This window comes from Macrobrachium nipponense, chromosome 25 (genome assembly GCF_015104395.2).
Source record: "Macrobrachium nipponense isolate FS-2020 chromosome 25, ASM1510439v2, whole genome shotgun sequence".
Classification (NCBI taxonomy): domain Eukaryota; kingdom Metazoa; phylum Arthropoda; class Malacostraca; order Decapoda; family Palaemonidae; genus Macrobrachium; species Macrobrachium nipponense.
In genome coordinates, this window is record NC_087214.1 from 33,637,362 (window position 1) to 33,660,094 (window position 22,733).

The 22,733-nt window shown below is 41.5% G+C and overlaps 1 protein-coding gene across 1 annotated transcript in view; it reads left to right on the forward strand.

The window, feature by feature from the left end:
* Positions 1 to 22,733, forward strand: part of LOC135199328 (condensin-2 complex subunit D3-L-like) — a 48,480-nt gene that overhangs the window by 20,357 nt on the left and 5,390 nt on the right. The window contains 11 exon segments of the mRNA XM_064227263.1: positions 7,613 to 7,779; positions 9,939 to 10,092; positions 10,968 to 11,166; positions 13,383 to 13,420; positions 13,422 to 13,507; positions 14,034 to 14,223; positions 15,348 to 15,499; positions 16,176 to 16,332; positions 16,734 to 16,865; positions 17,173 to 17,344; positions 17,546 to 17,742. Of these exon segments, the coding sequence (XP_064083333.1) occupies positions 7,613 to 7,779; positions 9,939 to 10,092; positions 10,968 to 11,166; positions 13,383 to 13,420; positions 13,422 to 13,507; positions 14,034 to 14,223; positions 15,348 to 15,499; positions 16,176 to 16,332; positions 16,734 to 16,865; positions 17,173 to 17,344; positions 17,546 to 17,742 (1,644 nt within the window).

Genomic DNA, 22,733 nt, shown 5'->3' on the forward strand with positions numbered 1-22,733 from the left:
GGTGGGGACGAGAATCCCCCCCCCGCTCAGCTCCCACAGATGGCCCTTCCCCTTCGGGGGGGGGAGGTTATCTGCGTTCTTCTCCTCGCCCGATCCGTCGAGCGCGGGGGAGGGCGCTCGGTGCCCGATGTACAATTGTATTCGGGGTCTTCCGCTCGTTCGGTGTGGGGCTCACCCCCTTGCGCGAGGGGACTTCCCCCCACTAATCACTACTACTGTTATTTCCGCAGGTGCTACTGCCACGAGGGTGGACCTTGGTGCGGTATGGGCGTCCTTCCTTTGCAGGGCGTGCTAGTGTCCAGGGGCTGCGGTTCTATGTCTGGGCCTACTGCGGTCACCCATGGAGTGGTGACCACGCTCCAGGTGATGACGTCCCTCCTCACTGGTGTACTCGCCTCACGTGGTAACAGTCTTGCCTACAAGCCGCTGGTTGAAAGTGCCGTTCGCCGTACCGAGAGGGGGGCGTGCCGCCGCCGCTCGTGGTTGCCGCGCTGCCGCGACCACACTTCCGCTGCCCTAGAGCTCGCCCCTGGACCTGCCGCCGGTACCAGGATGTTGCTGGCTGCTGCTCCACTTCCTGTGTTTCCGGTACTGCCTCCGTACCTGCCGATTCTGGGCTGACTGTCCATGCAGTTGCTGCGCTGGCTGTCCCTGCCGTGGCTGCGCTGGCTGTCCTTACCGATGCTGTGCTGGCTGTGCCTGCTGTTCCTGAGATGCCCATACCTACTGACGTCGTCCCTGTTCGTGGTGGTACTACCCCAGACTTTGGTCTGTCTGTACAGGTGCGTCCGGGCCCTGTGGCTTCGGCTACAGCAGCCCCGGCTCCGCCCTGGATAGCAGATCTTACGTCTGTCCTGAGGAAGCTGACGAAGAAGAGGAGGAAGGTGTCGTCGTCGTCGTCTTCATCTTCTTCATCGTCGTCGGCTGCCGCCTCTTCCCCTTTGACTTCTAAGGCTTCACAGCCGAGGAAGAAGAAGGTTGCCTCCTCCCTCCTAAGAGTCCTCCCTCGGGAGGTCTCGGGACCCGTCTCACCTCGTGGGACGGGAGTGTTCCTTCCGCTGGTCCTCCTGCTCCTTCGGGAGCGGGGCCCGTCTCTTCTTCCGCAAGGAAGAAGACTACGGGGACCAGAGGGGTACCGGCTAACACCCGGTTACTTCCTTCGCCTGGGTGTCAGTGGTTTCTGCCACTGCCATCAGGGTTCCCAGTCTCGGCCTCTTCCGTCTCGCGGGAGGTACCGAGTGTACGGTCGCCTACCAGCGACCGTGCAGCCAGGAACCAGACCTCTGAGCCCGCTCAGCGTCAGGTTCACGGCACGGGGCGGAAGACTGGTGACAGCCGCTCACGCGACTCTCACCAGACCAGCTCTCGCTCTCGCGGCGACCAGCTGGCTACCCGGGGACGTGACGGTCCACGACCGGCCACGGGCTGAGGCTGGGAAGAGGTCCCCCCGTTCGCCGGTGCCAGCCACGGCTGGAACCAGCGACGTGACGTGTGGTGAGGACAAGCACCGGTCTCACTGTGACAGTGGAGCCTGCAGGTCGCCTGACCGTCGCTCTCACAGAGAGCGATCGGATACGGCAACCAGCACCAGCTCTTCTGACACTCGAGATCGGGGCCGCTGTGCTCAGTCCAGCCGTTCTCCACAGCGAGACGGTTCGACCAGGCCTGCAGCTCGATCGCCACCGCGGGTTGACGATCGCCTGCAGCCCTCCAAGCCTGCTGGTTCTGCCAGCGAGCGAGGAGGGAGCGTCAGGTCTGCCTCTCCCGTACCTTCAACCTCCTCGGGTTACACCGGGAGGAGCGAGGTATTGAGGAGTGATCGTGAGGGGTTGCGCCCCTCATGATCCCACCACGACGCCCTACGTGCCAGGCACGGTTCTTGGACCGGCCAGGACGTATGCGCAAGTGGATTGGAGAAGACCCGAGAGGGCTGTCGCTGTTCCCCCTTCTTAGGAGGAAGGTTCTCGGAATATGCTCTTGTTCGAAGGGCTTAACGGTCCTACTCTGCAAGATGCTGTGACTTCCGAGATCCAGAGGAACTTTGCCAAGGTTATGGCGCTGATTCGTCAGCACAACGACCTCGGGGAAGGATCGCCGCTCCCACCAGCAGAGCCACGTCTCGGCTCGAGTCGTTTTGGGGCCCGAGAGGGAACCCAAATCGACGGTGGGTCTGCCGCGATCGGAGCTTGCCGACTGTGTTGAACCAGGTAGTCTCTCGTCTCCGGACAAGAAGGCTCTCTCAGTTCTGGCCGGTCGAACAAGCTACTTCACCTCCTCTACTGCGACAGAGGCGTTTCTACGTGTCTTCGGACACCGTATTTGAATACCCTTCGGTCCTCCTGAGAGGTTTTGACCTCGACGAGGACTGGAATGAGTCGGAGGACGGTATCGGCTCTCTCCTGTCAGGTGTCGATCAGCCCCACCCAGTATGAGTTCGTAACCCTCCTCGGGAAAACGTTTTCTCCTGACGATACGTTTTCCCAGGCTCTGAGAGGCCATCGCCGTAAGGCGATGGCTGCTCCTTTCTTCTCCAACTGCTAGTTCCGCTGGGAAGGTGAGCCAGTATCCAATTCCTCCCCCATTCCCTCTCTCCTTACGGCTACGAGGGAAAGGGGAGGGATCCTACAGAGATTTCTCTGTAAGATCCCACGTTAGGGGCTGCGCTACCGGGGGGACCTTCGGGTCCTACCTGACGTAAGCCCCGGTCGTTGAGGAGGGATCCTGCCCCTTTCTCGATTTCTACGGGAATCGAGAGGACCACCAGCCAGATATCGTTTGACGAATTTGGTGGGGGGTTTCGTTTCAGAGTGCTTAGAATTCTACGGAATTTTCTAGCGCACTCAGAGTGTTCGAGTTTTTTACGATCTCCAAACACTTAGGCGAGACCACGGTCCAAAGTGAGCGAGAATCCCCGATAATTGTTACACGATAATCGGGAACCTCGCTTATGCTCGAATTCCTGTAATTTCTAGCATTTGGAAGAAGACTGCTGCTGAAAGAAGAGTATCTCACAGTAGGCGATTAACCTGGAATAGAGGAGAACGGACGGGAACTTCCAGTTTGGCTTGAACTATCGTCTTCGGTATTCTGTTCACCATTGAAGCTTTCCTTTGGGAAAGACTTCTCCTTCATCTCTTGACTAGAGAACGAAGGGCTGTCGATCTCCAATCCTTATTCTCATTCCTCGACAGGCTAAAAGAACATTTAGGATGGTGGTCGTGGTACAGAACCTACAAATATACTACGTATATTACCCTCGCGACATGATTCTTTTAACAGTTGAATTGTCCGGGGGGTAGGCGCATACCGTAGTTAACTCTACGGTTTGTGACCGAGACGAATTGTATCTTAATTGAACTGCAACTCGGGGTTGCCTGCAACCTCCCAGCAGTTATCAGTTTCGATTTTAGATACTTGGTATTGTCATGACAACACCAAATTAGCTTTTGTATTTACCGAAATCCGTTTCGTTTAAATATAATTGCTCGAGCGTATTCTTTATGCTCGATGGTTCTAGCCGAACACATTCCTTCGTGGAATAATGGATTACCTGGCAACTCAGGATGACGAGTCACCGAGAGCTACTGCGTATTGAACTGCCTGCCTGATAGCAGCTCAGTATCAGCTAGGTCTCTGAGATGCACGGTCGGTTACGTCTCTCTCTCCCCTGGTTTGATTGACTACCGAACCGTATCTCTGCCCAACAATCATGGACTTAGGTCTCTGATTAACGGGGATTCTCGCAATAATGAAGGACCATCTACTACTGTGACGCTCGATTTCATCGCCTTTGACATTGCGAGAATTTTCAACAGAGATATCTCTTGGACTCTCTCATCTTTCTGTTTACCGCACGGTAACAGAAGTCTGTACTAGTCTTCCGCTGCATCGCACCGCGATAATGCGAATGATTTTTGCAGACATCTGAGTTTGTCTTCAAAATATCTCGTATTCGTAGGTGTGTAATTATTCATTGCTCGCCCCGAATTAACAGATATGTCAGAAGACATCGCCTACTCTCCGACCTGAAGCTCTACTTCCAAAATGTTCAGCCCATGAGAAGCAGTTCTTCAGGCAGTATTTCCCTGTCTTCATTACTGAAAAGCGCTCCGCTTTTATTGCAACTACGATCCTCACCGGACAGCAATGAATAGCGGTTAGCGTTCTCAGTCTTTGTAGCACAGGTTCAGAATCTTGAGAATCCTTCTCTCGGTTCAGCTGTGAAGACGTAGGTTGCTTTTTCTGTACACCTTCGTCTTCAACGACACATAGTGTTGTTTCTCCTTAGCTGAGAATCAACTGTACTATGAGATATCTTGCCATCAGGGACCTCGGTCTCTAGAAGGCAATTGACTTTCGCCTGTTGGGCACATGCCTTAAGAGAATCATCACCTCGCTCTGGCATCGGTGACGAACAAATTATTTGTTTAGTCTCTTGGCATAACCCTTTTAAGGCGAAGGTCACGTGACTTGCTCGGGTGCTTGGACAACTTGCCTCCTACTGAACGCAGTTAGTCGGCAGCTGTCAGAGCGCCCAAGTCAGTTACGAACTTCGCTGTGGACTTAGTTCGGTTGTTCCATAACAGTCTTTTCTTCGTCCTAACGGCTTGTCACAGTACCCATACCATCGACACCCACCATTGAGTGTCGGTGTCCTATCCACTACCGAGAAGAACTTCACTGCATGGGGATAGGAGAATGTGAGACACTTCGCTGCAGACGAACTAGACCAGTATGGGTACAGGACATCACCGAAGTCGAGAAGAGGGATAGGTCATACGACCATTCCCTTCTTTTCCTCTGAGGTAAATTGCATGACTTTTCCTGCGAAGTCAAGCATCCAGGGGATGGGGATTCGTGACGCTCGGAATTTCGTTACCGAATTTCCGTAGCGATAGACTCAGGCAAACCCTTCGGTTCCTGACGGATCGGTTAGAGTCCTTCACAATCCCCTCCCTAATGGACTTCACCGCCTTTCGATGCGAAGGATGCTGCTTTGTCCTGTGAAAGCGCGACCGCGCTTTCTGAAGAAACTCGACATCCCAGGCTGAGTGTTGAAGACTCTTCGTCAGCACCAAGATGACCTAGAAGTACACTCCCTCGAGTTACACAAGAACTTCTCCGTGGCGCAGGTACTGAAGGCAGGGGTCTGGTACAACCAGACCACTGGCACCTCCTCCTACCTTTTGGATATTGCCCACAGGTCCTTGGATCGTTTTCCTTGGGACCCGTGGTGGCTGCTCAACACGTTGTGTAGCTAACCCAGACCCTAGCAGGCTGAACAGCATCGAGTCCTGGTGTGACTGTAAGAATAGATAAGTGAATGAGAAAGTGACTGGCTTCTCTTCCTATCTTTTTCTCCCCTCTACTTGTGGTAGAGGGATACGGTCATCACCTTGCTGGATAAGGACGAGATGCCGGTGAGCTACTCGACAGAGCCCCATCCTATCCCTTGCACTAGGGATGGGAGCGAATATCCACCACTTCCTCCTACAAGGGGGGGAAGTGGATGCCAACAAGAGACAAACCATAACTTTATGTTGCCTCTTGCAAATAGGAACTTGTTCTTGTTTGCTGGTACGAAGAGATACGCTTGCCTCTCTCTTAGTACTTGGTCCAGAGGTCTGACCATTGATCCTGCGGTGCACACCCCGATCAATCGGACAGAGGCTTGGATCCCTCCCTCGCTCTTACGACCAGGGAGGCATTCCAAGGTTGGGCGAACACCAGTCTGTTCACAAAAGACTCAGATTCCTCCCACCCAAGAAGTGAGTCTTCCTATTGTCAAAAGGACCCGTAAGGTTTGTATGCCGTGTCGGAACAAATGACAATTTGTCCAAAATTGCATTTTTCCTAACTATACAAACCTGAGGTCCTTTTACACATAGTCCCACCTCATGCCACCCCTCACTCTGCAGTTTTTGCTTGGGCCAAAAGCAAAAGTGATTTGTTTACCTCCCAGTCGCGCGCGCGCGCCTGTCGGACAAGCAGTTAACTACCGAACCCCTTGTTCGAAAGCTTACGACCTATCCAGCTGCCGCTAGTACCTTCCTATTGTAAAAGTAAAAGGACCTCAGGTTTGTATAGTTAGGAAAAATGCAATTTTGGACAAATTGTCATTTCAAGCACCACCAGATGACAAGTCTGAAAGAAATTTCTGGTAGAATTTTCAACATCATTCAATTTATCCAATTGTAAGAGTATAAACAAATTTTAATTTAAACTATACAGACACCACCCTACATATGCCCTGTAGGGGGTTAGAGCCATCAGTGTACCTCACTCAGTGCAATGTAGGCATTACTTGAGGTACTCTGCAGCGTCCCATCGGGCCTTAGCTGCAACTACTGTAATTCTCTTTGCTGTACCTCCGTTCATATTCCCTTTCTTCCATCTTACTGTCCACCCTCTCCTAACAATTGTTTCATAGTGCAACTGCTTTGAGGCTTTTCTCCTGTTACACTTTTCAAACCTTTTACTGTCAATTTCCATTTCAGCGCTGAATGGCCTTAGTTGCTCCAGTGCTTGTCATTATGCCAAAAATCTATATAAATAAACATTAAATCAAACTACCCTACACATGAACAAGTTGCGTTCAGAACAGCCTTTCGTATCTTGAATTGCTTGTAAGTTGTTCTTCACGCCTATTTAAGTACAGTATGATTAAAGTCAATACCACTATACATTAATGCAAGTTTATTTTCTTAAGATATATTACAGTAAAGTACACTACATACTGTACTGTATTTTATAGAGTACAATACTTTATCAATATAAACTGGTACATATAACCAAAATGAATTTTTATTATATTCTCACTTTTTCTTTTCTCTCACACTTTCTGAACCCCATGTAAGTGTGGATGTAGTATTGTCTTCTTTCCATAATAGTATGAGTGTGTTTTCTTTATTATATATAGGGTTATTTTGTTTTTGGTTACTTATTTATTAAGAGGTTCAGGTGTCATATCTGTCAAATGTGTATGAATTAATGTTAAGTGGTTTTTCATGGTGTTTGTTTGTCCTCCCTGAACCATTTTTCACACACTAGTGTGCATGATTCCACCCATTGTGGGCTTCGTTGCAGGTTGTGAGCATTGCAACTGGTAGTTTGCTATATTCACTGTACTATAGGTTTGGTAGTGTTGAAGATCTCTTCTTAGGAATAAGTTCGGTATGTACTGTAAAGGTAAGACTTAGAGTACAGGCAGTCCCTGGGTTACAACGGGGGTTCCGTTCTTGAGACGCGTCGTAAGCCGAAAATCGCTGTAAGCTGGAACATCGTCAAAAATCCTAAGAAAACCTTACTTTTAATGCTTTGGGTGCATTGAAAACTATGTAAACTGTATTCTTATTGCATTTTTCATCGAAAAAACCTTCAAATATTGATTATTTTGCATTTTTGGTGTCATATTTCATCTGCCAGATCAGCGTTGTAGGCGTCGTAACCCTGGAAATAATGTCTGATGAATATAATTGAGAAGCGCCTTAACCTCGGAACGTCGTAACCCGAACCCGTCGTAACCCGGGGACTGCCTGTATATGACCCCTTACAAAAAATTCATTGTTTCATCAAATGGGAGCTTTTATTAATGTATGTATGTTTGTTTCAGCTCCTTGATCAGTTGGTGTTCAGAAGACTGGTTCCGTACAGTGAGCGGCAGGAGGAAACTCCTGACCAGAAGCTTCCGTGGGTTATTGTTGCTACTGTTACAAAACTGAGTTTCCACAAATTCTTCAATAAAGCTGTGATGATCTGGGCAAAATCTGAATACAAAAGGTTAGCGATGGTGATCTTCTGTGTCCTAAGGTTTGCCAATTTCTGTACGAGATCGCTGTTTCCTATCAGCTTTCTCCACCTTCCTTTGTGTTATGCATCCTGACTTCCTAAACCTTTCTCCTGCATGTCATTTGCTGTTGTATCCTAACTTCTCCTTCCCTCCACCTCTATGTTCATAACCCTTTTATGTGCTTGATCTTCTTTCCACTTAACATGACCAAATCGAAGGTTAGTGACCCTGTAAGTGGTTAGTGTCATCAGTCTACCTCATTCAGTGCAATGTAGGCATTACTTAAGGTTCTTTGCAGCGTCCCTTCGGCCCCTAGCTGCAACTACTTTCATTCCTTTTACTGTACCTCTGTTCATATTATCTTTCTTCCATCTTACTTTCCACCCTCTCAATTTTTTCATAGTGCAACTGCTTCGAGGTTTTCCTCCTATAACACCTTTCAAATCTTTTACTGTCGATTCCCGTTTCTGCGCTGAATGTCATTTCCCCAGTGCTGGGCATAATGCCAGAAATCTATATAAATCAAATCAAATCAAAGCAAAGGTTAGTGATAGTAAATTATTTAAAAGTTGAATAGGAGTGAGGTTTGCTCTTAGGTCTGATAGTTTTATTTTTTTTTTAATCCATACTTTAACTGTTATTGTAATCAAATCACTTCTTGTATTTGGCTTTGGACTCTTGAAATAAGAGCATAGAAAAGGGATTTTGATGAAGGAAAAATCTATTTCTGGGGTGAGACCTGTGTCGCCCTGTGAAAAGATCCTGCTTTCCTCTTTTCTAGTATAAATAACCTCTAAATATAATGTCTTCATTACTAAAAAAGAACATGTAATGTGAATGAGGTCGTGCCCATTTTTTTTTTTTTTTTTACTAGACACCCCCTGCAAATAGTTGGAACCCCTATAATAAAATTGCTTAAAATGGCCTATTTTGTTTGTTAAACTCAAGAAAACCCCACTAAAAATGTTATACCTGTTTTTTTAATAGTTTTATAGCAAAAAGTGCATTTTATGATGAAATAAAAAAAAAAACAGGAATTTGTGGTTATTTTTTTTATAGAAAATTGCTGTGAATAGGTGAATTTCCCATGATATGTTCCAGAGAGAAATCCGGTAATGCGGGAGTCCGTGAATCCGAAGTACACGAATTTAAGGGCCCACTGTACATTTTTTTTCTGTATTCGTAAAACCTGCATTACCAATCAGTATGTTGTAGTGTATGACAAAGACAAAGTTCATTTGCTCACCTTGATGGTCAGAGCCTGGTTCTTTTGTATACTATTGTGGTACTGTATACCTACATCCTGATTCATATTTTCTTGTTTAAGTCTTAGATTACCATCCCTTTGATAGATGACAAATCTGGTAAAAGAATAACTATATTGCTCATGAGAATGAAGTAATAGCTGGATCTGACAGAACCATTGATTGTGCCCTGTTCTGATCCCTTTGTTACTGGAACCAGTTCTCTTAAGAATTAAGAGAGGCTGCAGCGCTACTAATAGGGTTAGTGACTTGTTTGACACTGCTGTTCATGCATCATTTCTTGGTGGTCAAAAATTTTTGTATCGGTCAGATAATGAAAGTATTACTTGCATTCATTCATATATCGACGCATTGTATGGCATCAGCCTGAGCAGATGTAATTGTGTGAGGGTACAAAATTGGAAGGCATTAATTTATTGGCATTCTCTCTGGATCCCTACTAGTGTGCTATAAAGGAAATGAAGATGCAGAGAAAGCGAAAAAGCCTGCTACACTTAAAAGTTTTAGAAGTTTGTAATAGGTTGGAGTATTAGTGGTGTGACCAAACACATGACAACAAAGTAATGTATTTCAAACCCACAGTTATGGTAGTTGTCAATCCCGAAACATACGAAATGTAAGACAATATTAACAGTAAAGTAATAAATTTAGTTCAGTGGCTCTGAGTCAAAAGCAATTGAAAGCAAAGCTTTAATCATTCAGAGAATGTGTATTTTATTCACCTCATAAGAATAAACCTATTGGGCCAGTCCTTGGGAGTTAGAATTAAAAATTTTATAGTCTTGTTAACATATTTTTCAAATGTTTCACTCTTGTATTCCACATTATCATTTACTGCTTCTGACATAAAATTATAAGTACTACTGTGTCCTCTTGCGTTCCAGGCCCCAGATTGTAAAGGTAGTGCGTACTCATATGAGCAAGGAGCATAACGAAGAGATGTGGACACTCTTGGCATCACTGTCCAACTACTTGACCGTTACTGATGCTGCTTTTGTTGTTAATTATTTTGAGGAACAGTGTCAGGAAGGTTCAAAGGTGAGAGACATCTTGCATTGCTAGATGTTTTGTTTTTTCTTGAATTTATTTAGTGGCAGATCTGGACAGTGATCAAACGCTTTGGAAGTGAAGTTGTTTTTTGGTGCTTGACATTTAATATGACCCCTAGCTGCAACCCCTTTCATTCTTTTTACTGTACCTCCTTTCATATTCTCCTTCTCCCCCATCTTACTTTCCACCCTCTTCTAACAGTTGATTTATAGTATTCCTCCTGTTACACCTCAAACCTTTTTACTGTTACTTTCCGTCTCAGTACTGAATGACCTAATAGGTCCCAGTGCTTGGCCTTTGGCCTAAACTGTACGTATTCTATTCTATTTTAGTGACATTTAATAGCTGATATTTATTATTTCTGATATCTTAGACATTTGTTTTCATGCAGATGCAAATACGATTGCAATCAAACAAATCTATGCCATAAATTGATGTGTGCTTCTCATCCAATTGTTAATAGTATGTAATGCAATTATTATTGTGAATGCTACCTGGGATCTGTGAGAAAATTGCAGCAAATGGGTAGAAGTGTCTGTGGTTTGAGATTGGTACATGGCTGTGATAGTTCCAGTTGTTGTGGTCCATTTTTAAATGTTTAAACTTCTGAAACTCTAATTTTATCCTGGCATCTAGAATTTATAAAAGCATTGTTAAATTTGACACCATGTTTCTGTCACTACTGTTTTACCCATGGTCTTGCAAAGATTACCTTTCTATTATTGGAAAGATTGGGACATTCATAATCTTGTAATGTTAAATCTTTGCATGATTGAAATACCTTTTCTCCAATGAAAGGTTGTCTTAGAAAAATTTAGCTTTTTCATTGCTGCCTGTACAATCCCCAGTGATGTCTTTTGCAGGTGGGATCATACACCCTTCAACAGGTATTGAAGGTTCTGAGTAACAGCATCAAGAACATCCCCAACGATCGAGCAGAGGCTCTCCACGACCGTCTTCTGCGACCTATAACCCATTTCAATGTTGGAGCACAGCTCATATCCCCGATGATGGACACGTTAACCTTGCTCACGTACAGTATGCATGGAAATGAGGAGGAAGGTAGGAATTGATTAAAAGAACTTATTGTTATATTCTTTGTAAAGAGCACTTTTTCAGATTATTTTTTGCCTCAAGAATAAGGTTTTAACCCTTACAGTTGATGCTGTTGGCAGGCCTGTACCAAGGGAGGGGGTCAGGTGGTTGAATGACCCCCCCCCAAAAAAAAAAACCCCCCCAAAAAAAAAAAAAAAAAAAAAAAAAAATTCCTGGAAGTCCATATTTTCTGTGACTATCCTTTTCATTGAACTGTACTTGCAAAGTATTAAATAATTATTGTTTTTTTTGTTAAGTCAAAGTATATAACATAACAACAAAAAGTATATAACATAACAACAAATAAAGTAATATGCATGTTATTGTTAACACAATAAATGAATCAATCAATAAACCTGAAGAAATATTCTTGAATTTCAGTGCAAACTTTCAACATTATAAGTCAAATTTTGTTAACCAAAGTCAGTGCTACTTTGAATAACATCGAATCGGGTAGAAGTACATACACCGCATACCAAATTTTTCTTCTTAATATAACTAAAATAACATTTTCTTCTTAATGTATAACTAATATAACATTTTCAAGTATTTCATCTTGTATATACCTATATAGGCAATGACATTTATAGAAGAAAAGGTCCAGTTTTGGGGGGAAACGACCCCCCTCTCATTAAAAACTCTGGGTACAGGCCTGCTGTTGGTATGAAGGAAATTTTAATTAACTTATCTCAAATGGTACATAGCCAACTTTGTACATCCTTTGTTGCTTTAGTTATTTGCTATGTAAGTTGATATTTTACTATATCTAGAGGGAAGCCTGTAGGTGTTCCTACTGTGGCAGAATATTGACATCTTCCTCTCTGGCACATTTATGCTACTCATCTTGTTGGGACAGTGATTACTTGAGAAAGGAGAGATGTTCAGTTTACAAATTGGCAGGGAGGAATGAGTAATGAATGTACCACCATACATAGTGGGAGCATTCTGTTGTGTTGAAGCACATTGGTGCACTTGGGATCATTCCGCATGAAATGAGACTTTTTATGACTAATTGTTTGTAATAAACATATGGCTGTTATGGACTGAAGTTGAAAATCATTTTTTTTAAGTGTTGCCAGGTTATTTCAAAGTCTGCAAAACTAGCCAGATTACAGCTAGACGGAACAGTTGAGTTTACACTTAAAAGCATTTATAGACTTAATGTATTTAGCCTGTTTGAATAATAATTATCACTCAAATTGTAAGTTAAGCTTCCACCAGTGGCCAGATTGTAAATTGTAACATATCAACACACATAATACAAATAATTATAGTCTACATTTAGCCTGAGTACTGTTAGAAATTGGCGACTGTGAATGTTGGGCCAGATACACGATGAAATCAGTGCTGCCTGGTGTAATAAGTACATACTAAATAGTACTCTTGTTTTGCTCTAGAATGGGACATGGTCCAGTCAATTATCTAACATTTAAAAACATGAGTTAAATGTGACTTTCAGAAACCATTAAAAACCATAAAAGATGCAGGCTTAGTAGGTATATGCATGATTCCTGTTAATGAGTTAAATATGAATCCCCTGTAGGGTTGTAATGCCATCAGTGCACCTCGCATAGTGCACTGTAGGCATTACATAAGCATCTTTGCGGCATGCCTTCGGCCCCTAACTGCAACCTCATTTCTTTTACAGGCAGTCCCCGGCTTACAATGAGGGTTCCGTAAGCCGGAAAATCGTCAAAAATCCTAAGAAAACCATACTTTTAATGTATTAAAAACTGTAAACTACATTTTTATTGCATTTGTGATAAAAAAAACCTTCAAATATTGATTATTTTGCATTTTCGGAGTCATATTTCTTCTGCCTGATTGGCGCCGTAACCCTGGAACATGAGTCGTAAACCTGGAAATAATTTCCGATGAATATAATTGAAAAGTGTCATAACCCCAGAATGCCATAAGCTGAACCGTCGTAAGCCGGGGACTGCCTGTACTGTTCCTCTGTTCATATTCTTTTTCAATTGACTTTCCACCTCCTAAAAATTGTTTCCTAATGCAACTGCCAGGTTTTTGTTTTCCTCCTGTTACACCCTTCAATACTTCTTAAGTCAACTTCCCTTACAGAGCCGAATGATCTCATAGATCCCAGCGCTTGGCCTTTAGCCTGAATTCTATGCTCTATTCATAAATATGAATCAGCAACTTACTTACAACCTCTACTCACCTAGGTTTAGTAGCGTTGGAGAAATGGGTCGCCCCTATCCTGAAAATCTTGTGATGACCATCTGGCAAGTATCCTGTTTCAACACTCATTGTCCAGTCTAGATGCCGAAGAAGAGGAGAAACTTTTTCGGTATGTTTTACGAAGTCATTAGTGAGGGAATTGGTATCGTCTTCATATACGTATTATCATCTTTCTTTAGTCTGTAGTCTGATACCAAATGAGTTCCCTCCATGCTTTTCTTTCCTGAGCACTTTCTGTCATAATTCCATTGTAGTTCAGGTGTTCATCTATGCCTTTTCTCATTGAACCTCTAGTCTCTGTCACAAATTCTAAAAGGATTGCTCTTTGTTCCATGTCTTCATGTGCCCAGCCATCTTGATCTCTGAGATGGTGGGCTGTATTTCCTGCCCTATGTAACCTGCAGCAGCTCAGGACTTGTAGAGTTTCACAACTCTTGATTATTTGGGCATTAACTATTGTAGATGCCCAGCCAGTACTTTGAATTACCGTTGTCAAAAATATTTTTAAAAATTAAAGATGATAGGATTAAGAAAAATTGCTTATTAAAACATTAGCTTCAAAGCTAATGGAATCATTTTATTGAAACTAAGTTGAAGTATGCCTACAATTTGATTTATCCTTTGCCATTTCACAGCCATATCTTCACCTTGGGTGAGGCATCAATGTTATGTCCTCGTAAGGTCAACAGGAGGATGTTCTTGTTGATCCAGAGCATCATTTTTCAACAAACTGGGAAAGAGGCAAGGCCTCTCGTAATCCCAGCATCACAGACTCAGAGTTCGCAGCCTCCTTCTATATCTTACAAGCCAACTACAAGAGTTCGGGTAAAGATTCTCTGTTGACGTTTACTTTCATGTAGACTAACCTCTCCTTGATTTCTATTAAGATAGATGCTGGACTATATGGTATAAGTGACAATGGCTGTAAATAGGAGAGTTTCATACAGTATAATACAGTTTTCAGCTTATATGTTTGGTTCGTCTTCTGCAGTTAGGCGTTTGATATTACAGTGGACCCCCGTATTAGTGTTCTCCGGATTCGCGGACTCACGCATTTGCGGATTTCTCTCGGGAACATTTCCCCCCCATTATTTGCGGAAAATTCGCCTATTCGTGGTATTTCTCTATGGGAAATATCCACAAATTCCTTTTTTTTTTTTTTTTCATAAAATTCACTTTTTGTGATAAAACTTTAAAAAACCAGGTATAAAGATTTTTAGTGGGTTTTTCTTGAGTATTAACTAACAAAATAGGCAGTTTTAAGTGTTTTTATTATAGGGGTTCCAGCTATTTGTGGGTTCTAGCTATTCATGGGGGTGGGGTCTGGTACGCATCCACTGCGAATACAGGGGGACCACTATACTTTGTGACATGTTTATTTTTTATTTTCAAGTTAAATTTTGTCTATTTTTTTTTTTACTTCATTTCTTAGAATTTTCACACTAAGTCAAAATAACTGTCGTACTAGAGCTTCTGAAAATATAATGTTAGAAGTACCATTCTTCTTGATTGTAACCATCAGTTGGATCTCAGAACAGCCTTTGATGGACATAGCCCTGTGATCATTGGCAAGTTTATTAGTAAGACTTTATTGTAAAGTTGTTTATTGATGATGGATAGAACCAGGTGAAGTTAGAAAGCTAGACAGCTGAGTGAGAAAGGAACAGAAGGAAGGGCTGAAAAGCAAAAGGCAGCTGAGGTCGAAGGGATGCTGCAGAAAACCTTTAGTACTATGTACAATGCGCTGTATAGAAGGTACACTCTAAGTAGTAACCTTGGTTAATAATGAAATTTGTTTGTCACAGGAAAAGGAAAATGACGTAAAATTCATTTCATCATGCAAGTATGGATGCATAATATTACAAAGTTTTCAGAGCTGCATTTTCTATTGAATTGACATTAAAATGAGTCCTCTTTTCTTCAGACTAACAGTTCACTGCTTATTTCAGGCTGTGGCTATTGTAGCTCTAGGTAAAATGTGCTTGCAGCATGAGGAACAAGCGAAGCGTATCATTCCTGCCCTTGGGAAAATGCTTGATATGAAGATCTGCCCAGCACTGAGGATCAACATTGTATTTACGCTCTCGGATATGTGCGTGAGGTGAGTTCAGTGCTGGCTTTATTGAATTGGTCAACTATTAACATAAATATGATGCTTATATTTGAAATGTAGAAATAACAAGTTCCTCGCTGGCCGAGTGGTTTTCGAGCTGGGCTGCCAATCCGGTGGTCCTAGGTTCGATTCCCGGCTCGGCCAACGCAGAATCAGAGAAATTTATTTCTGGTGATAGAAGTTCATTTCTCGATATAGTGTGGTTCGGATCCCACAATAAGCTGTAGGTCCCGTTGCTAGATGACCAATTGGTTCCTAGCCACGTAAAAATATCTAATCCTTCGGGCCAGCCCTAGGAGAGCTGTTAATCAGCTCATTGGTCTGGTAAAACTAAGATATACTTAACTTTTTTGTAGAAATAACAAGTGAAAAGTGAAGTAAGATATTACGTAAATAACATAAGATTGTAAAGTGGGTAGTGAAAGACATGGGAAAACGAAATTAGAGCATAGAACAATTGAGTGCTAACAGATTCCTTAACAAACACCAAGCTTTCAGATACCTGAGATAAGGTGTAAGTGACAAATTACCATGAGCATCCAGGGACCATGGCCATCCCGGACCTTCACTGTAGATTATATCTTCATACAATTAGGATGAAAAAAAGTGATGAATCCAAAAAGCAGCAAATGTAATATAGGATATTTATTATTTTTCTTTTTAGGTACGCAACTCTTGTGGATCCTCTGATGCCACAAGTGACTGCTTGTTTGCGTGACCCTGATCTAGAAGTCAGAAGGACTACTCTCACGCTGCTCATCAACTTATTGCAAGAGGATTATCTCAAGCTCAAGGGGTCCTTCTTTTATCGCATCTTGCAGGTAATATTTGCAAATAATTTTTCCTTTCTGTTATAAAAGGGAAAAGCAATACACATATCTCTGTGGCAATGTTTTCTAGGTCAGGTGTGGAGGAAAGATGTTGATAGTCCTACCTGCTAAAAGAAAGATCTTTTAAGAAAAGACCAGTAGGTCAGGATACCCAGACCTGAAGAAAACAAGAAAAGGGTAAAGTTGGGAGTAATATTCCAGAGATTGATAGATCTGTAACTCCAAGGATTTGTTCTTTGAGTGCACATAAACCAAGGAAATGTATGATAACCAAGACAAAATTTCTTAGAAAAAAGTCTACAGAAAGAGAGGCGTACGGAAACAGGTTTGACTGTACTACATTAGTATGATATGAAGCCCTCATTTCATTAGGTCTTGATGTCTTGTTTCAGTGTCTGACTGATGATCACGACGAAATACGAAGCACCGTTATCTTCTATGTCACCGAGAGGTTGTTGAAACGCTTCCCAAAGATTCTTTGTCAGCACTTTATTGAATGTATCTTCCATTATAACTGCTATGAGGTGAGTATTCTTTTCAGGTTTGTACTTTAAAAGATATTTATCCTTTGAGAATATCAAAAGTTTCACAATGTGTTGTTTTATGCAGGTGTTCTCAAGTCTTTTTACATTAGAGTTCCCACGTTGGAGGGTTGCATTCATGAACACTGTCCTTGCTTATTTATTTACCTGATGTTATTAATTATGCTTACTTTATACAGTTTTTAATTTTAGCCCATTTATTGCTAGCTCTTTGAACATGTAAATAGTTCGCTAAAATAATTTTGGTGGATGAAATAGTGTGAGAAGTCTCGTGTGTTTGACTCTGCAGGAACACGAGAGTTATAACAGATTCTCCCAGAGCTCCAAGGAAAAGGAGTTGTTTTCTTTAGCGGGCAAAGAACACATGGAAGAAAGGATGATGATTTATAAGTTTATGCTGGATCACATGCAGGATGATCAGCGATTTACAACAACCCATAGACTCATTCAGGATGTTTTAGGTTAGTATTCTTTATTTTGTCCATGAAGAATGGAAACTTGATATGAGACGTGAAGCGAGGGACAGATATGTATATTTATATTGTCGAGTCAAAATGATTGATTCTGACCATCATAAAGAGACTGAGAAACTGAAAACCAAATAGTTTGGTAGAAGCAAAATGACTACTCAAAAATGGTTGTTACATTTTTTAAAATTCCAGGTGGACTGGTTGATGGTCGCATAAAGCTCTCTCCTGGAAGCTTGCCCATGCTGGAGGACACACTCAATGTCTTGAGAAGCGACGAGATCAAGCTTGCGTCGCTGAAATCACGACCCGAGGACGCAGACCAGCCTGCTGATCAGGCGGAAGAGGCTGCCATGGCCGGCATGGTGATCAAAAAGACTATTATTTCACAGGTAAGTGTTGATGAAGCATCATTTTGATATACGTACGTAATTGAAATGTTATTCCTCTGTGGTGGACCATTGCCAATGATATGCTTTCTATGGCGCACTGTAGAAGGAAGAAGAGGTCCTTGGCGTACCTCTTTCGCCACGTAGTACATTGCTTCTGTCTTGACTTTTCAGCTGATCATTTTGTTGTTCAACTGTCTTAGTCACGTTTCCACCTTTTCATAATTAAAATTCCTTTGGACTAGCCTTGTCACTGTATAAATAGGGTTTAGTGATCTGGTTGAATTTCCTTATAATAATTATGGCAGATATTAGTCAGTTATTCAGTGTTCTAGTTTTTTACTATGTTATCAGAGAGTTTCACTGAACAGTGCATGAGCTAAGAGCCCAACTTTAGTTTACATTTTGATCAATGAGTATAGATAATTTAATCTTGCAGAACTATTTGAAAAACTTGAGTAAAATTCCCGTTCTTCCTGCATGTACGTAAGTGTTCTATTTGCAAATGTGATCAAGTACATATACATTAATATAGGTAGTAGGTTGGCCAAGGCAGAAATTCTTCAAGAAGCATTGAATTTATCTTATAATTATATGTTGTCATTAGAATTATCAAGTATAATGAAGATTATAGTGCACAATAAAAGGTGTGGATTAATTTTGATATCATTTAGTAAGATTTAGTCCTGATGAACCTATTGTCTTTCATGAGTTGGAGGCACTACTAAGGGTTCTTACCAGCTTCCCTTTGGTCCCCAACTGCATTATATTCCACCTTTGACACTACTTCTTCCCTTAGGACCTAGGGTCCAACCTCTTCAACTCTTCCTATTTCATATTTTCTCTTTAAAAAAAATGTCCTTTGAGGCACACCTTCGAGTCTAGAAATGTCTTAGTGATCTAGTGTAAACTCAGCACTTTGAAATGATTATGATAGTATTGGAGGTGTAGTCCTTGTTAGATTAAACTTCAATCCTTATTAGTATATATTGTACCTATGTCAAAGTTAAGTACTACTGTATGTGTATTATTTTCTCAGGACCCTTCTAGGATGAAGGTAAAGTTATTTCTTATCCTTTACATCAATGTTGTCCTCCGTTGAAGTACAGGCAGTCCCTGGTTATCGGGGGTAGGGGGGGCAGTTCAGTTTCTGGGCGTGTGCTGATGAGTGAAACCCGCCATTAACCAAAACCCGGCAATTTATGGAGCTATAATGGCGCTTATGGGGCCAATAACTGGTTATCGGCGCCATAAGGCATCTTATGGGCCATAAATCGCCAATTTTATGGTGCTAGACAAGCCTCATAAAACCGAATCGCCGATAACCGGGGACGGCCTGTACATATTAGGTTTATCATTTTGCTAATGCGTTATTGCTTGCAATGTGGATGGTTAGCCTAAAGATAAAGTCATTCCTGAAAAAAGAAAAGAGATCATTTTCCAAGGTGAGTATCCTTCTGCTGGGCATAACCCCTTTTTCAATAAAATATCCATCATTCCTCACTCAACTAAGGTAGTGAGTGACTGGACGCCTCTTTTTCTTTCATTTGCTTGAAAGTTATGCCTTCCTGCCATTTTTCAGATTTTGTTCACAAGCAGCTCGAGTTTTGCTGTTTTTATTGACAGGCTTAGCATATGCAAAGTCCATTAGGAGGTTTGTCCTATCTGCCAACATATTTTTGAAAAATTCATGCTGAAATACAAACTCTATTTTACTGGAAGACTTCGGTTAGACATTCATAGTGAATAATGATGTAACCAGTCATGTTACAAGTAATAATGCATAAAATGGATGCTCATGTGCAGAAATTGTTTTACATTTTTTCATTTTTTTCTAAATTTATGTAGCATTCAGTTGATGGCCTTAGTAATGCTCATAATTATTACCAGTGGCAGACCATCATTTATGTTTGCATGGTGCACATGAAAAGTTTCAGTAGTTACAAAGTTTGGAAGTCTCTCAGAATTTTTTTTAATATTTAGCTTGTTTTACTGTTGATATTAGCAGAAATCCCCCCTCCCCCCCCAACAACACACACACAGGGGAACACCACTCACAGAGGACCTTGTAGGCATAGTGTAGGTAGCCCAAAATGCTCTTTGCTGTGTCCTTTGAATCCTTGAATATGTTGCTTTCTGCTGCCTTTTACTTTTCACTTGGTCTTTCTGGTCTCTTCCCACCTAATTGTCTCGCTTCTCTGACTTTATTGTCAAGTTTCTACCTTTCATTGAAGAGCAGATTGCTCTGGCTAGCCTTGAAAAGCCAAGAGATATGACTCAGTGCTCTGTTTAAAATCATTGATTTTTATAATTGAATTGCCATCAATTTTGACTTCATGTTATACCAATTTTGTCTGTTGAAAGCATCATAGTCATTCCAAACTTTAAGTCGGTAATGATTGTCAGCACTCTATGGTCATATAATAGTGTCTTGACATGATTATCTTCTGATGTTCAGTTCTACTTGACAGCTTATGAACTCCATTGTTTACAGTGGTACATACTTTTGTCATTCTGTAGTCTTTGTTGCATGTTAATCTTAACATTATTAATGTCTACAGTGGTGTGGCAATAGTAGTAGCCAGAAATGATTTTGTGCTGTGAATTAACTTTGGTATTTGACTTGATTTATTAGAATTATTTTTGATTTCCCGTACTGTGTTGGATGAAAATGTACACCAAAACTATGAAGCTACTAAGTCATGAAATATATGAATGCAATCAGCAGTATCAAAGATGTTAGGAATGGCATATATTCCAGAGCTAATGCACTTTTGCAACAAAAAGTTCCAGAGAAAAATTAAATATAAGGTAATCCAGTTTTTTCCGAGTACAGTAATATAAAATTTATGCTCTTTTACATTTAAGTAGTTGTAGCACTACTACTATTTTGAAGATTTGAAATTCCTGGGTAGTTGAGTGTCATACTGTGTAGATCTAGTTGAACCATTTTCCTGAAGAGAAGGTACCAGTTCCATTTGGCTGGTCTCCTACCTCTGCTTGCAACCCATGTTCATTTTGTTGTGGCCCACTGGGCATGGAGTGAGTGCGAGGATGTGAGAAGGGCATGTTTACTTAGGATTAATCAGGTTGCATGAAAAGTGTCGCATAGACGTTGCTTGTTCATAACAACCCTTTAATCCTAAGGTGCTTAGATCATTACTTAGGAAGAAGAATGAGAGAGAAGATCCTTAGGAATGAGTTATATGATCCAGGTGGATGTCTCCACGTAAACCTGTTGGTCCCGTTGCTGAATAACCACTGGTTCCATGCAATGTAAAAGCACCATACAAACAACCAAATGTGATCCTTTAGAGGGCCATAGAATAAAGCCATGGTTTGTTCTTGGCAAGAGTTAAAAAATCCCCTTGGCAGCAGATTAACCTGCTTCTTTGAGCCTTTGGAAGGTGCCATAGGAAAGGAAAGTACTCCCTTGTTGTTAGGGTCAGGAGCCATGGCTTCCTTCCAGGCAGAATTGTGTTTTAAACAGGTTTGCTGGCTCTGTTGTCATAAGTTTCTTGTTCTCGGATGAGAAGGTATCTTCCGTAAGCTTGTTAGTGTCAGGAGGAATTGTCTTGAATATTTTGCTATGAGAAATATCCACAAGTTACCGTATTTTCGTATTAATTTCATTATATTAACTGCACTTTTTGTTATATAACTTAAAAAAACCAGGTATAAGCATTTTTAGTGGGTTTTTCTTGAGTTGGAATTAATAAAATTGGCTGTTCTTAGCATTTTTATAGGGGTTCTAAGTATTCACAAAGTCTAGCTGTTTGCAGGGGGTTCTGGAACGCATCCCCCACGAATATGGGGCCGTCCACTGTACTATGTATATCTTTCTGTCAACCACTCTCCCTTTGTATCTATCTGTATATCTATCACATTCTACGAGTATCCTTTGGAGAGAGAGAGAGAGGAGAGAGAGAGAGAGAGAGAGAGAGAGAGAGAGAGAGAGAGAGAGAGAGAGAGAGATTTTTCAGTATCCTTCATAGTGTTTGACCAGTAGTATATCAAGATATTTAACAGGTTACACCCTTTCCCTTGCTACAAAGCTTTTGGACAAGACTCAGAAAAAGATGAGAGAAAAAATTTATTGAACTAAAATCATATTAATTCACTATATATTTTCTTTAATGAATTGGTATTTTGCTGTGTTTACATTGATGTTAATATTTGGAAATTAGTAAATCATTTATTTATCGTACAAAACAATAAACCATTCATATGCATAAAGATTCTCTCATCTTGGTTAAGAAGAGAGGGGGAGAGATAAAATTTTTTTTTATCATTTAATCTTTTTAAACCTGATATTAATATTTGAAAATTAGTACTGTAAATAATTATTTTATCTTAAAATGTATGTGTAGGTACAGTACACAGTATTTAATCATGAAAATAATATGAAAATGCAGATTATTGCTCCATGAAAAAATCCATGAATGGGTGAGTTTTCCCATGAATGATTAATAGTTAGGTTCAACAGAAAATTCTACTGTGTCTGTGAACGGTGAGCCTGCAAATCCGGGGGATTACTGCACTCATCCTTCCTTGTTGTTTCTTGAATTCTTTATCCTGCCTCTTTCAAGAGCTCAGTTACCTTTAGTTGAGAGAAGTTCAACTCTGTCTTTTCTTGTTGGGTTGATCTCTTTTCAGGCAGAAGTGCTTGTCTTGGCTTCTTAAATAAATCTCTTACTGAGGGTGTCCAAAGTTCAGTTCTAGAACAGCTCCAAAATATGTAATGATTTCTCCAAAATATTGATTTCATGAGTGAATGTCTCCATTTATGTTCGCTTAGCTTTGTAAGCGGAATGTTCTTAGCATCCTTGGACTGTAGGGCTACTGTGTGTTGTAATGTTTCCAAATAGAGAGGCTTGCATCATAATGGATTTTGTACTCTAGATTTAGATTGAGTTGAAGGACTGGAATAGAATTATTTTAAGTTATAACTTGGCTCTTTATTATTATATTATAAAGGATTAGTTTATCAAGTA